This window comes from Microcebus murinus, chromosome 11 (genome assembly GCF_040939455.1).
Source record: "Microcebus murinus isolate Inina chromosome 11, M.murinus_Inina_mat1.0, whole genome shotgun sequence".
Taxonomy (NCBI): Eukaryota; Metazoa; Chordata; class Mammalia; order Primates; family Cheirogaleidae; genus Microcebus; species Microcebus murinus.
In genome coordinates this window covers 85081203-85097623 of record NC_134114.1, presented here as the reverse complement: position 1 = coordinate 85097623, position 16421 = coordinate 85081203, and the positions used below count along the sequence as shown (strand labels likewise).

The window sequence follows — 16421 nt, the reverse complement described above, 5'->3', positions numbered from 1 at the left end:
GCACCTGATGGGCATCTTCCACCCTGAGGTCACCCTCCCATCCCCCTCCTAGAGGACTCCCAATTCGCATACTTTGCAAAAAGCATACAAAGTTGTAAAAATGCCAAGCAGTGCAAAACGTGAGTCAAGTAGGGAACAAAGGCCTTCTGTCATCTTCGCACGAGTTAACTGTTGTTGAGTTTATTAGCCTTCTAATCTGATATATCAGATATTTACATTGATTTTGTTATTTTTACAAAAATTATATCCTATAGAACTCACCCTTTTCACTGAATGTAACAGATACTCTTCCATGCCAGTGCATCTCCATCTGCGTTTTTTACAAGCTTAAATAGAGCATTTCAGTAGCATGGGTATGTGGCCACACAACCAGGTTGCATTGCTGGCTGCACAGAGAAGAGCCAATACTGAGGCAGTCAGGGTTGCAGTGGAGAAAGCGTTTAATGTCACACAGCAATAATCGGAGAGACAGGAGAATTTCTCAAATCTGCCTCCCTGAGAATTTGAGAGTTGGGGTTTTTAAAGAGAGTTTGGCGGGCAAAAGATTAGGTAACTGAGTTTGCCCACTGGTTAGGTTTGGGGCCAAATTATAGGGGTGTAGAAATCATCTTCTTATGTTGAGTCAGTTCCTGGGTTGGGGTCACAAATGCAGTCGAGTCAGTTTCTCAGTATGGGCCGCAGTCTGGGTGGGTCAGGCAGTCCACTGGAACATGGGGCCTGGAAGACATCTCAGAAACTCCCTTTAGGTTTTGAAAAGGTGATGTTATCTGCAGAGAACGTTCAGAATCTTTATGACCACCAGCTGTGACTACAGAATAGCAATTATAGAGAAGCAAACTAGGGGACAGTGGCTGATTATCATCTTTAGGTAGGCCTGTGCCTTCAGTTCTAAGCCCTTACCACAGTTCTCGCCTTGCCACCCCTGTGTTGACTCGGAGTAAAGGGTGGTTTCAGATACACCGGGTGCCCCGGTTGTTTCCGATTGATGATTGTGACCAATCCCAAAGTGAATCCAGCTATAACTGATGTACCTTTAGGAACCTGTGCTCATGCTATCTCTGCAAGATAAATTCCTAGAAGTCAAGTTGCTTAAGGGATGTGTTCATTTCTTATGTTTGCTAGATACTACCAAATTGCCTTTTAAACCAACCATGCTAACTTATATTCCTCACACTCACAGTGAGTCCCTTTTAGAGGAATTCCTTCCCTAAATCCTGGTTTCCCAGTATTTCCCAAGGAATCACACACAGTACCTTCAGTGAGTTGTTCTGAAGCTGTTCTGACACTCACTAGAAGCTATCACCCAGGCACGGGCAAGGTGCCCCTGTGCTGGGGATACATTAGGAACCAAACCAAGTAAGGTCCTTGCCATTCTAGAAATTGGCGTACAAGTGGGGGAGCCCAACAGCTCTAGTACAGAGTGCGGTGACAGAGGGACCTCAGAAGGGAGGCAGGGTGTCAGGGAAGGCCCGCTGACTTCTTCCCTGCCTGGGTCTTGTGGGAATTAGAGGAAGACAAGAAGCTGAGTGGACGCTGGAAAAACCTCCCTTAACTGACTCCTCCAAGTCGATTAGTAATAGTTTATAGTTACTGAAGAGCCCATGGAACTTTAAGCTGCTTGAGCTGTGGAGTAGGGGGTGGTAGTCAAAAGTGCAAGTATAACTTAAGTACTTTAATGGGAAACAAGGACCTTTAAAAAACGAGAGTATCACTTCTGCTCCCTCTACCACTACCAGGTTTATTCGTTCCCGTTAGTAGGGATCTGCCCAAGGCAGGCAGCCTAGGCCAGACAAGTTTGTGTTGCTGAATCCCTGGTGGGTCCGGAGATGCTTAAACACTTGGAAGAGGGTATGGAGACCAAGAGACAGGTTTGCGGTCAGGCTGCAGTCATCGCCGAGGATGCCAATAGCGGAAAGGAACTTCTATAACTGGATTAGCTTAGTTTCCTTATCTGGAAGACCAGAAACAGAAATTCCTCTCATGTTCTTTGGTGACACATACTTAAAATCTTTGCAGGGCCTTCAACTAAGCCTTTGAGAACACAGTGGTAAGGAGGTATCCATCCATCCTTGGGACAGCAGTGCTCTGAGCCCTTTAGTATCCGTCTCTCACCCTTCACTTTTCATGCTAACCCCTCCGCCTCCTTTCTGCCACCACTTCCAGGGGAGCAGCCACCATCATCTCAAGCTGCTTGCTTATGGCATATCTTATTTCTCTTGATACAGAGAAAAGAAGTTGAAGGCCAGAGTTCAGGAGCTGGTGAGCGCCTTGGAAAGACTCACTAAGAGCAGTGAAATCCGACATCAGCAGTCAGCGGAGTTTGTTAATGACCTAAAGAGGGCCAACAGGTAAAGAGCTCCCTGTACATCCCCAATAGTACTTAGACTGATGCCTGCGGGTGGGAGTGGCACCAGGGGAGACATTTCCATAACTCTCTGCCCCGAGTTGTCCCACAGAAACCTAAGAAATGCTCAGTAAGACGGGTCCTTTGAAGGTTCTGAGAATCCATACAATAAAAAGTCTGTGTTTAAGCCAATGTTTTCCAAACAAAACTGGCTACAGAATCTTTTATTTGGGCAATACTTAATATCCAGTGGAACACTTTATTTTTAAGAGAGTCTCACTCTGTTGCCTTGGCTAGAGTGCAGTGGGATCATCACAGCTCACTGCAATCTGGAACTCCTGGGCTTCAGGCAATCCTCCTGCCTCAACGTCCTACTAGCTGGGACTACAGGCATGTGCCACCAAACCTGGCTGATTTTTCTGTTTTTTGTAAAAACAAGTTTTGCTTTGTTGCTCAGGCTGATCTTGAATTCCTGGCCTCAAGCAGTCCTCCTGCTTTTGGTCTCCCAAAAGTGCTAGGATTACAGGTGTAGGTCACTGCACCCAGCCTGGTGGAACACTTTAGGAAACACTAAGACAGTCTCAAAACTTTATATCTGTAAAAAATTTTGAGGACCTCAAAGAGCTTTTTTCCCCAGTAAATTGTATCAATATTTCACATACTAGAAACTAAAATCAAGACAAACTTTTTAAAGTTTTTATTAATTCATTTACAAAAAAAACTCACTAGACATAATTCAAATGGCATTTTAATGTAAAATAACTTTCCAAAAATTGGAAGAATAGCACTGTTTTTGCATTTTTGTAAATCTTTAACACCTGGCTTCATGCAGATCTGTACTTCAAAAGACCAAGACCTCACAAACCCCTTGAATAGATTTTAGGGGTCAGATCCTCGGCCCACTTGGAGAACTGCAGCTGTGGGGGTAGTGGCTGCACATGGAAGGGATCTGGGGTGCCACTTTGGGGGATAGGGTCATCTGTACTTACCTGGCCTCACTCCCTGTTCTCATGCCCGGGCTATGGTGTTTGGTTTGGCAGCAGTAGCTTACGGCCTAATTGAGTGCCCTGAATCCTGCCAGCCAAAAGCATAAAGGGAATTCTGAGCAAAATGAGCCTCTCTGCCCTCATCCTAGGTGAGGGAGGTTAGACTGCAGTATGTCAGCAGCATGCTTCTGTAACTTACGCTTGACCATCTGTTGTAAGTAGCCATGGAGGAACAAACAGACCTACTGTCTGTATTTAAATACCAGATTTCTGGAATTCACTTTCTTCTCTATTTTGGACTTGGCCAATTTGGATAGTTGGTTTGACTCTTAGAACTACTTCTGAGAGTGACAGCCTCCAGCAGTCAGGCTGGGTTCATTGTGGTTAAGGTAACAGATGAGCAGCCGTTGAGTGTTGAAATCCTGGTGCTGTGCTTCCTCTTGCCACTTGATTTCAAATTCTTACCGAAGAGGCTAAACCCAGTGGACAGGACAGTTGTGTGTCTCCATACTACTCAGGATGAATCTTCATTCTCATTTCCCTCCTCTCCCACATAGCAACCTGGTAGCTGCCTATGAGAAAGCAAAGAAGAAGCATCAAAACAAACTGAAGAAGCTGGAGTCGCAGATGATGGCCATGGTGGAGAGACATGAGACCCAAGTGAGGATGCTCAAGCAGAGAATAGCTCTGCTGGAGGAGGAGAACTCCAGGCCACACACCAATGAGACTTCACTTTAATTGGCACTTGGGCATCAACGTTCTGCCCCTGGGAGCTAAACTGTAGCAGACCCCAGAGGAGAGAAGGGCCCCGGGGAACAGAGTACCTGTTGGGAGAATGAGGAAAGGGAAGGTTGGCAGGTAGGTCAGCACTTGGACAATGGAGCACCCCAGACTCAGCTCCTGGAGTAAGTGGCCCTGGTGCCACTGTGTGGACTGTACCCAGAAGTTCCTGCTCCTCCATCCCGGACCCACAACAGCACGTAAACGTGCTGTGTGCCTACTCAGCAGAACCTTGCTCCTGCTCTCCACACTTGATTTCTCACTCTCCCTCCTTTTCTGGGCTAGAGGCTGTGCATCTGTGGGATCCCAGGCATTTGTTTATAAGATTTTCCATTCTATCGTTAGCAGAATGGGCTTATCTTCTGGCATCCACAATTTCTCCTCTTTCCTCCTCCTTCAGGGGAAAACTGGCACACACTCGAGTCTGTGTGCGCCTCCAGCAACTGGAAGGACTGCTGATTTGCTTAATGCAGCAAGGCTTTGGTTTTCAAGACACATGTATCAACTCTTTATAGGCTGCCACACACAGGTGCTCTCTGGGAGTCACACATCACAGGCAGATGGTACAGAGGTGTTACTTACAGTAAGTTCCAGATATGCTGAAGTTACAAGTAGAGCAACACCAGCGCTGCGCTGGAACAATTCTGTGCCTGGAGAATAAAAACTTCCTTCAGCTTCCATTTTGGAGGCAGGGCTGAGAAGGGAGCTCTCTTTTGATTCTGGGATTTTTTTCCCTCCTGGTAGAGCTTTATTAATAGCCAAGATGTAGACCCGGGAATCCTTCTGATACGTGTAGTGGAAATAAAATTTTATTAAGGGTTTCTTCAAGAGCAGAGAAGCATTATTATCACTTGCCGCCCCAGGGCACTACATAATTGCTGTTCTGCGGAATTGAAACTCATCCATATGAGTACCTTCGTAGTGCTGGACCTGTCTCTATATACGGGTGAGAGGCTGTGCATTGTCAGACATGGAGGAGATAATGTTTTGCAAAACTGATCCATCTACTTAAGAGTGATACTGAACTGTACCAAGTTGAAGACTTAACTCTTGCTGTCGTGAGGAGGGAATAGTTGGTAAGGTCTCCTTTCGTTCCCCAGATGGTGATGGTTAGCATATGGTGCTTACAAGGTTAAATTTCAAGCAAAATGCTAACAGGGCCAGGCAGGACCAAAGCACCTAAATTCTTTCATCTAAACATAAATCCATTATTCCTTTTCTACAGCAACCTTCACTGTTTTACCCTTTTTGTCTTTCAGTCCAACACTCATACATGTGAAGGACCCCTATGAGAAATGTATTCCCGTGCCATGGTTAACTACAAATTAAAGTTTCTGCTTTTGACCAGGTCACTGTAGTAGAGTCATCAGGTCCACAAGCTTTGGGCGGGTCTCTTCAGAGACATGATACAAATTCTATAGCCTCTGTACTATGAGGCGGGATACTCTAGCCACCACCTATGAGGGCAGTTTTTTTTGTTGTTTTTTTTTATCCTAAAAGCAACCACCATTCTTTCTCAGGCCAGCAGTGAGGCAGCCCATCACCACCACGACACCAAATCAATTACTATTAGTCTTGAAGGACCAACTTTTGGGTGCTTTGATCACTGTGAAAAAGCCAACTGGCTTCTGTTTCTATCTTTTGGTCAAAGTTAATTCCTGTGAGTTTTTAAAAAAATTAATTTTCACTCTTTGGATAAAGTATATGCAGAAAAAAAAAATATGTAATAGATGAAATCAGTTTTCACCGTTTTCCCAGCTTGTCTAGGGAACATCCTCCCCTGAATAAAGTAGGGCATGCGTGGCTTTCTCTTGTGATTCAACAGGTATCAAAATGGACAGTTTTCATTTGTACTGCCCTGTGGCTGAAGCAGGAATAATATCCTGCGTGCTGACTTCTGCCTCCGTTCTTGCTCCAAGTAAAATTAGAGAACCCACCCTTTTAGGCCCTGTAAATGCCTAAAGACAGGAGAGGCCTCAGCTCCTGTTACTACTCATCCTACCTGGCCTTAGCGAGTTTATACGTCAATATAATATTTTCAAATATGTCGTGATCTGGGTGAAAACTATTTCCCAAGCAAAAGTGTTACTTCTATAAAATATGTAAAATAAAAAAGCTATAAAATAGTCGATTTCCTTTCCTTGTATTTTTCAAGTACTCCCCAAGACATAATCCTTGTTGAAAGTGAACCAGCAGGCACTTGGTTATGCTAACTGGGAACTACTGAACTGTACAGATTAAATAAATGACTGCAGGTGCCTGGGTAATTTTCCTATAACCCGGCTCTATTGTTTCTAACTAGGAGCTGGTTTACATCAACATCTCCATTGGGGGTAAACAATGATCTTGATTTTAACTTGTATGAAGTTTTTAAAACCTAGAATTTCATATTTTTATTTTCTCTAGTTTCCTAAGTGCACGCACCTCCCCTGTTCCGAGTTTAGTATTTGGCTCCTGGAGAAATGGGCATGGAGCAAAAGGACCCATTTCTCAGTTCCCTTGAAATATATTTCCCATTGCTGAACTGAGGCAAATGAAACCAACTAGGCAAAGAGACTGCTGTCCATAGCTGGAGTGCCATTAGTGCATGAGCCTGCCAGCTGGATCTGATGTTCTACTAAACCCAGGGGTACCAGCTACCAAAACTGCCATGGACTTGTAGGCAGTAAAATTCCTTATTTATGATTAAATATACTGTGATCAGATAGTTGAGATTTATCAAACCATCCCTCTCATGCTTTAGCCTCAGATGTATACTAGATATTTTATTGCCAATGGAGGTAATTACCTGCTTCATAGTCACTCTCATCTGCTGGCATGTCAGGTTTCCGAAGTTAATGTCCATGCTGCCTGAAACTGGAATGTTAGGTTAATAAAAAAAAATTAAGTGCCAGTTAAACATAATTGCTTAATTCTCCTTTTAGATGCATGTACTTCTTACTAAGTCTTCCTCTGAGCCCTCAGCAATACTGTACAGAGACCTCAGAGAACTCTAAATCAGAACCTCGACATTCTACTGCAGAAAGGCAGTCCAAACTAGAGCCCAACCTAACACCTTCCCTTAAAAAGTGTTAGGATGAGGGGGTAAGTAAGGGTTTTACCCCTCTAAGAAAAACCTGAAACTATTTGAAAGTCTTCTAGTTCCTAGCTGGATCTGGATTAGACTGAAGGGGGGGGAAGCCCCAAAGTTACCTGAGCAAGACTAGACTGCCTATGTCACTGGCATGAATTAATTTGCAGCTACCTGTTCCCTTCTAAAAGTGCTCCCTATAACCCACGAAAATTATCCTGCAATTATTTAATTCTATCAATCATCTCATACATTTGTTTTAAATGTGATATCAAGACTATAGAAAAACACCCAAACTTTTATTAATGATTTAAGTGCCCTTTCCTCCATAAAGCTTTAAGCCATTTGCAAGCGCATAAATAGGATATTCCATTCATTCTATGAACTATTTATAGCTTCACCTACTTATGGATGCAGGAAACAGAATTATAGTTAGGAAGTTTTTAGAGCCCAAACGGAGAAAATTCTCTAATGGGTGAAATTTCTGCATTGAACTTAATTAGGGTGCAGCCATACTGTTGCCAAGGTTTTTTTGCAGGGCAGGGGAAGCTTAGGTCACATTTTGTTTTTTCTGCAGAGGGTGACAGCTTCGTAGAACACTATAAAAATTTCCAGGAAAAAAATAATCATATAGTAACTATTTTTCTGTTTATCCAATGGAACAGCCTACTTCACAAGGAATAATAAAACATCTGACTCACCTTTGACTGAGGATTGAAAACTCTATAATAGAGTTTCTAGAAGAGGCATAACTTGTTACAAAACAAAAATTATGCCTTTGCTACACAAACAGTTCTTGAAGTTTATTTAAATCCTACTCTAGGTAATTGAAACCTTGTGTTTATATACAGGTCAGGTTAAAAGCAAGCTCTGACCTATGGCCTTCAGAAGTACCTATTTCACACACTTGAAGTTAGTCTAATAGATTTGTATTCACTAAGACAGATATGTCTTTGGCTGCCAAGAACTAACTTTAGAATTGGAAACAGAATTATCAATTAATGTAATGGTGACTGCTGTCACCACAGCATCATTGAGCACTCCATGGGTGTTAAAATATCAACAAGTGGGAAAGAGTACAAAAGCTGATTAGCAGCTGGTCATGTACTCTTGCTAATACCTGGGTAGAGAAAGACAGTTTCACATGCAACCATTACATTTTTGGTTACGAATTATACTAGATAAATTTTCTATCACATTGCATCTGAGATTTTGTATGGGACCAAGACAAAAAATTATTCAGTCCTAGAAACAGCAACTGCTGTTGGATAACCATATTCCTCACTAGTACTCGATCTTTTCAGTTATTCACTTGCTATTCAATCTGATATATCAGCTCAGCATAACAACATAAGTTATATACAAAATTCCCCCACATTCACACTGATAACCTGGCTGAGTAGTTCTGCCTCTACCACTTTTGCACTTTTTGCAAATCAAATTCATGTGGAAAATGTTCTGTTTGTAGAACTCGTAGTATTCACTTATAGTGCTCATGTCAGGACTGCCTAGTGAGTAAAAGCCCCTGATAATCTGCTTTTGTTTGAACCTAATGCAAAGAAAATGAAACATGCTCACTTCTTTTATATTTCTAATCAGTTTTTAGACACATTGTCAAGACTTATTTACTTTGCATGAGATTTAAGTTTTTTATTTGAAAATGTCCTACTTTTATACCACTTGAATTATTAGGAAAACCCGCTTGAATGTACTGTCAGTTATTAAAGCACATGTGATTAAGTTTGCATTTATCAGTATTGTTCTACTGTTTGTATTGAAAGTCTCATTTTAAAGTTGCTACTTAACATTGTACTATACCTTGTAATTTTTTAGATTTTTCACTTGTATGCTTTAAATGTTTCCAGATGTCTTTAGTTTTAGCTGCTGTAAAATAGCTACTCTGTTATTTGATATAGAATTGTTTTTTAAAAACTCCATTTATTTATACAGAGACATTTATAATATTTTACAAACATTCTTATATTCTGAATAAATATTTCTAATTCCATGGTGTACTTTTTAACTGTGTTAATTAAAGGGTAAGGCGGCTGTCCTTTTAAACTATTTGCTGGTCATACATGTAAATATCCAACCATGATGCTTACATTAAGTTAAGAGCCCTAGTCAAAGCATAGAAGCTAGAACTAAGACTATAAGATCAACAGCCAAAGAAACCTCACTTATGGCCAATTTTTATTTGGCTACTTTTTCAAATTTAGCATAAATGGGAAGTTATCTATTGAAGGACCTTTTTATCCTTTTAAAGATCACTGAAATAGGGAACATAAGAATTGGAAGTCTGAGGAAGTCATACATGACTAAGAGGGCAAGAGGCTTTGCAACATGTCTGTAAGAGGAAGACTATTACAATGCTGTCAAACTGTCACTACGAAAGCAAAGTATTTTCAACAAGAGTATAAAACATCTTGGTCATTCTCCATTTTAAGATTTTAAATAAAAATTACTATTATATAGCTGAGGTATCAAACAGAAGAGGTATTTCTCCCCTGAGATTCAAGGTCAAGCATTCCTATTAGTAAACTTAATTTTAATACAAATTTAAGACTTATTGGATTTTATACATCCAATTCACATCTCAAGCCCTCCACTATAAGCTCGCTTTAAAGCGACAACTACAACTTAAATGTTAGAAATAAAGAATACATACCAGTTCTTTATTTTCACTTTTGCAGAGACACTATACTTTTTTTGTGAGTCAGGGTCTTGGCTCTGTCTCCCCAGCAAGGGTGCAGTGGTGTCATCACAGCTCACTGCAACCTCAAACTCCTGGGCTCCAGCAATCCTCCTGCTGCAGCCTCCTTAGTAGCTGGGACTATAGGAATGTTCCACCACGCCTCGTTGATTTTATTTTTCTGTAGAGAAAGGGTCTCACTCTTCCTCAGATTGGTCTCAAAGCAATCTCCCTGCCTCAGCCTCCCAAAGTGTTAGAATTACAGGAGTGCGCCACTGTACCCAGCCTCAGAGAGGCTAGACCTTTTATTATTTCTTCCTATTATATAAACATACCTTTATCTCATGCTTATCTCATACTTGCCATTTTTTATTGGTCCACAGAGATGATAATGAGTAACTCAGAACCTAAGATAGCAAGTAACAGTAGCAGAAACGAGGTTAAGGTAGTAACTAAAACTGCCCAAGCAGCCAATTTTATTGATATTGCATTACAAAGAGTCTAACATAATGTTTTTACATAAAGTGAACATTTGAACAACCTTCCATCATTCAAATTATCTGTAAGATAAAAGGTTTTTATTTCTAAATTGGTGTTATTTACATCAAAAAGCTTTCAAGAAGTTAGAGTGTAATAGCTGTTACGACATAGGACTTTGTTCATTTTCTCAGTGGAGAGTATAGCTAACAATCTAGTGGTCTTTGGAAATACAGTAATCCTGCAAACATTTAAACTCCAATTCACAAACATGAGTTACCGAAAAATCCTTTATTTATGATAGTCACACCCAATATAATAGTTAAATGAAAACCAATCTTTATCCTTTCATTAACACTGAGGAAAAAAGACAAAGCTGCTTTTCAGCTACAATGTAATAAATCCAGAAACACAAGAAACCTGCTCTACATGTTTCAGTTCTTACAAGGTGAACCAACAGGTACTTTTGCATTACTTTTCTGCTCTAAGTATCTGACAAACAAAAAAGCACCAAGAACTTCATACTACAATGAACAGAATTACTTGAAGGGTTTACTTATACCGTCTTTCTGCAAGCATTAAAATGCCCTATAAAGTAAAGCAATAAAATACTGCTGTAATTTAGGAAAAAATTAAATGTTAAATCATTTCACATAAGACAAGAATGATTAAAATCCAGTTTTCTCAATGAACACCACATATTTAGTGAAACATTTCATCACTTTTTGTCTACCAGCTTTTGTAGGTTCCTCATAAAATAATTTGCTTAACATGATCCAGCATATCTTCACCTTTTTCAGACTAAAACTTACTCCCAAGCAAATCATTTTAAAACTATGTCTCTTCCATAAACATTACCTAGTCTTCATAGCATAATGTAAAAAGTCACTTCTACCCATGTTTTGGAAATAGGCACAATATAAAAAAAAAAAATTCTTATTCCCTTTCCCATCCAAACTAAACTGTATGCCCCATTCTGATTAGATGAAAGATAATCTTAATAGAATTTCACTTAAATTAGCTAATACAAGAACTGTAATTCCATTTGATTAACCACTTTATTCTGATATAAGATTGTTTTAAATTTTCATTAAAGCCAACAAATAAAATTAAAAGTCAGAATTGTACATGGATCTAGAATAAGCCAATACTTACCAAAGATGATTTTTAAAAGTATTATTAAGGTATTAAGCTAATAAGCAAACTTCAAAAACAATTATGAGAAAAAACACATAACGCAAAACAGTTCATGGTTTATTGTCCTTCCCTATTACTGAAGAAAGAAAGAGTTTGTAATATTTATAAAATGGAAGTCAGATTAGCTGTCTCCCATCCTAACTTTAAAGTGAAATATGAACAAAAACTAAAACCTCCTTTCTTTGGAAACTTACATTTGAAATTAAATGGTTACTTGTGCAACATCCAAACACAAACCCTAAAATGAACTGTACAGACAGCAGTGCCCTGGGACAGTAGTGAAATGCACAAAGAAACTCTAGCAGGTATGTCTTCTGTGCTTTTCTATCAGTGCATATTATATGTATAGTGCATGAAAAATGCAACTCCACTCTTACTCATTATGTTCCAAAAGCACTAACACATCTCATCAACCAAACTGCTGAATACTTATGACCTTTCTAAATTTCATTCACAGTTGAAAACCTTTTATATCACAAAAGTATATGCTTTCTTAAAGCTTAAGAAATGACAACGTAGACTTGTGCCCAAAATGTAGCTACAGACTGTTTTAGAACCTCAGATACAATGAATTAAAAGTAGATTATTCTCTGGACAAGGGTGTATTTAAAAAAAAAAAAAAAAAAAAAAAGTAGATTACAATGTTAAATTCTACCTCAAAAAATTCCACTATCCTATGAATGTTAACTAAGACCTCTCAAAGATTGAGGACCAGCAGGTAACACTGCCCATTTCACCCTAGAACCACAAAGAAGTTTTCTCTTTGTTCCCAAACCAATTTGACAGCCACATGCATTGCTACTCAAAAGAACACAGGTGTACATAGCCATTCTATCTGTTTGTGGTCCAAGGGTCAAAGTGAAATCACCACCTCTGGAAGGCAAGATATAATCAATGCTTGCAAATCCTCATGGTGGCAGATTCACCATAGAGATAGAGCACAAATGAAAACATTGATAAGACACCTGCAGGGGGGGGGGGGGGTATGACTCAATGGCATCTTCCTGGCCAGTCACACCAAGAAAAAGGATTAAGAAACAACAGGTCTTCAAATGGCACTCAACGAACAGTGGCCAAAAAGCAAAAAAAAAAAAAAAAAAAAAAAAAAACCAACTCCATCCAACCATCTGCAGGAACCCTTCGACCAAAAAGCAGAAAATGTATATTCAGGGCCTTAAGGACCGAAGTCCACTAAAGAGCAGAGTTCATGTGGGACAAAGTTACAAACACAAGAGTTGACTTCTGCATTCAATCTTTCTCTAGAGTACCCTTGATCAACACTACTCAGTTAATGCAAACACCTTGTGAAGGCTAATTCCTTTTAGATTGTGCTTTAAAGTTGCTAACATAGCTAGACTATACCCCTCTGCTAACCACAGAAGACCCAAGAAAAATGGAATGTTTTTATTGGTAATTTCATTCATCTGGGAACCAGATTAAAGATTCCATTTTGAACATTTCTCAAGACAAGACCTCCAAACTTTATCATAGTTTTTCTTTACACTTGCTTGTACTTTATGTTGAAGTTTAACTTAGCAGGTAGAAGCCAATCCTTCAAGTCCATACCCATGCATCAGAGCTCACTCTTTTCCCTAGCTATAGACTACTATTTTCCAGTAGCAAATGCTGTTTGTCACAAGGAAGCTAAGTAGAAAGGAACGAATCACTCTTCAGGACAAATGTATAGCTACCTCTATGAAGTCACTATAACACACAAGGCTGATTACAGCTGTGCGTGCTCTGGGTTATCTTCCTGTAAGAAAGCAGTGCACTTCAGTTTGGCTGGAGTTCTAAGGTATCAGCACAGGAAGGACCAGACTCCCAAACACTGGTCTCTAAAGAGAAAACTTACTTTAGATTCACTGGATTGCTTAGCAATCATACTTAGAAAAAAATTAACTTTGTCCAGGGCTAGAAAACACTTGGCAATGGCCTTGTGTGTGTATGTGTGTATCTGTGTATGACTATGCTGAGGCCATGCAATGATCACATTTCTAGCCTGGTGCATAATACAGCACTCAAGTATTGACATATCTTCTAAAATTTCTTACTTAGACTCTTTGCCCAATAACTATATCTTCTCCCTTCAGGACACTTTTGTTCTATAATAATAATCTACCATATTTTTTAAAACTGCAATCCAGAACTCTACTCTGAAAGCATAGGAGAAAGCCTGTACTGCACCTTTGCAGTTTGCCATCTTTCCTACACAGAATACAGATTTCAAAAACAACTCATTTCTAGGAAGAAGATGCTAAGGAAGCCCATCATCTCCTTTTAAGAATTTTTGGCAACTATACAAATGCACTTTAAAGTCTTAGGACATAATACAAAATGAGAAACTCTAGCTAGGCTTTACCAAGCTATCAAGAATAAGGTTTGACAAAACTGTTGTTTTACTAACACTTGTTTGCCTAGAGACAGATCCATAAAGTAAGGGATGCCTTCAGACAAAATAATGGTATCTTGCTTATCATTAATCTAAAGCAACAACAATACATGTGAACCCCTTCCCCTAGGCCAGAAAATAGTGCAAGTCAAAATTACCAGGAAGAAAACATCAATGACTCTGACTAAAAAATATATAAATATAAAGAAAATACTACCTCAGAGGAAAAAGAAACATAACAGATGTCAATCAAAATATCTCTGAGCAGGGAGGTCCACTGGTACAAAAATAAAGATAAAATGCCAAGAGAAGGTTTCTTAAGAAAAATAACTTGGCAGGAAGTCTAATTTTATAATTGAATTTGCTTTCCTTACTGTTTAAGTTACTAATGGAGACCAAAAAAAAAAAAGTTAAAAACATATATAAGTGAGGAAATAGGTAGTGAAATGTTTTTAATACACACATGCACTGAGACTCTAACTTTATCTTGAGTTTTATAGAAGAATTTAATTCCTATAGTGGAAGAATGTTATTCATTTGGATTTGAAATATTTTATTTTATTTTATTTTTATTTTTTTGAGGTAAAAGTCTCACTCTGTTGCTCTAGCTAGAGTGCAGTGGCATCATCATAGCTCAGCAAACTCAAATTCCTGGGCTCAAGCAATCTTCCTGCCTCAGCCTCCTGAGTAGCTGGGACTATAGGCACGTGCCACCACGCCAGGCTAATTTTTTCTATTTTTAGTAGAGACAGGGTCTTGCTCTTGCTCAGGCTGGTCTCAAACTCCTGAACTCAAGCAATCCTCCCATCTCAGCCTCCCAGGGTGCTAGGATTACAGGCGTGAGCCATCACGCCCAGACTGAAACCTTTTTGACATTTAACACAAAAGCCTTCAAAAGTACTAACCCAATCTTACTAAATTACTAAAGCCTTCAAAAGTACTAACCCAATCTTACAGCATAAAATTAATTTTGTTATATGTCTTCACTATCTGTATTTAAGAATTGAATACTTAATAGAAAAATACTCAAAGCTCAAAACAGCAAGCAGTGACCACAATTTCTCTGACAGCATTGGGAGACTTTCCTTTATATGTGAATACAAAAATCCACTTAGTTTTCCAACATCTTTAATCAAACTTGATCCATGTTAAAAGAGTTCTATTAGGTTCTCAGACCTCTTCAGATGCTCATGTCTCAGAAGGGCATCACTACTTGAAATCCTAAACCATTCACTTGCTATTTCTTAACAAAAGCTTGTGAAAATCATGTAAACTGTACCCTTATCTTTTGGATTACTATGGTTAAGTACAAAAACAATTCATTTAGCATCTTATAAATCATTAGAGTTACACATAAAAGCACCTACAAATTTTTAAAAAATAAAAGATTCACAGTGCACTGCACTTTGGAACATATAAAGGTTGGAACATAAGAACATTTAAAAAGAGAATTCTAAGTCTTATTCTCTCTCTCAAAGGCATAAAACATAATGAAGCCAACACAACTACTCTTCTCATCTAGCTTCTTAAAATGCAGCACTCAGTAGAAGTAAATTATTGCATATTCAGCATACTGCTTTATCACTTGATTTCCTCAAACCATGCTAAAATTTCTCAAAGGAGAAATCCAGTTCTGTGCTAAGCATGGCCTTTCTCAGGTACCCACTGAGAAACTAATACACAGGTTTGAGGGAATAAGTACAGTAGATGTACATAAAACAGGTACATCCAACTTAAAACATTTTCTGCATAGTTAAGTCACATCATACATATAAAACTTTAACAGACATCTTTTAACATTTTTTAACCCCAAACTGTCAAGAGAGCTAAAAGCCTGACATTATCATAATCGCATCCCAACAATACCCTTATTTTGTTCCACAGTGCATTAAATGAAGCAGCAAAACAGCAATAACATTTAACCATAGTTAAACTACTGTAATCGTAAAGATAATCTGTTGGTTCTTGGAAAGGCTCAACACCATTAGAGGCCATACTTCTGGTAACTAACTCTAATCTCTTTCACTTCAGTATTGAGAGCTGAAAAATCCAACTCTACAGGCACCAGAAAGACCGACCAAAGTACTCAACACACACTAAAAACTAAATGATTTCCAAACGACAGTTAACGAGTGAAAATTATTCATCTGCCAGGCAAACAATGTTTTCACTCCCTTAACAATTTAATAGAAATCTGGAATGCTGGGACCAACTATAAATATGGCTCAAGGAGACCCAAGCAAAGCAGCCGAATGTCTGAAAAGAATGGTAAGAGCTTCCAAACACAATCATATAATGCATTAAAAATCAAAGGTCACAGAAGGATTCACAAATTTGTCACATTAAAAGATGCAGGATTCTGAATAACATAATTCAATACACACTGTGGTAATTGTGGATTCTCCTGCTTAGCACCAAGAGGGTGACACTTTCATTAATAAATAGAGTTTCTCCTTTAAGATCAAGCCACTTAAAAGCTAAAGCAA

The 16421-nt window shown here is 39.1% G+C and overlaps 1 protein-coding gene across 1 annotated transcript in view; it reads left to right on the top strand.

Annotated features, from left to right (window-relative positions):
- MCC (MCC regulator of Wnt signaling pathway) overlaps window positions 1-9188 on the top strand; it is a 267530-nt gene extending 258342 nt beyond the window's left edge. The window contains exons 16-17 of the mRNA XM_012763744.3: window positions 2226-2348; window positions 3888-9188. Coding sequence (XP_012619198.1) covers window positions 2226-2348; window positions 3888-4068 — 304 coding nt within the window. The 3' untranslated portion in view covers window positions 4069-9188. The remainder of the gene's footprint in view (window positions 1-2225; window positions 2349-3887) is intronic.
- Window positions 9189-16421: the final 7233 nt, after the last annotated feature.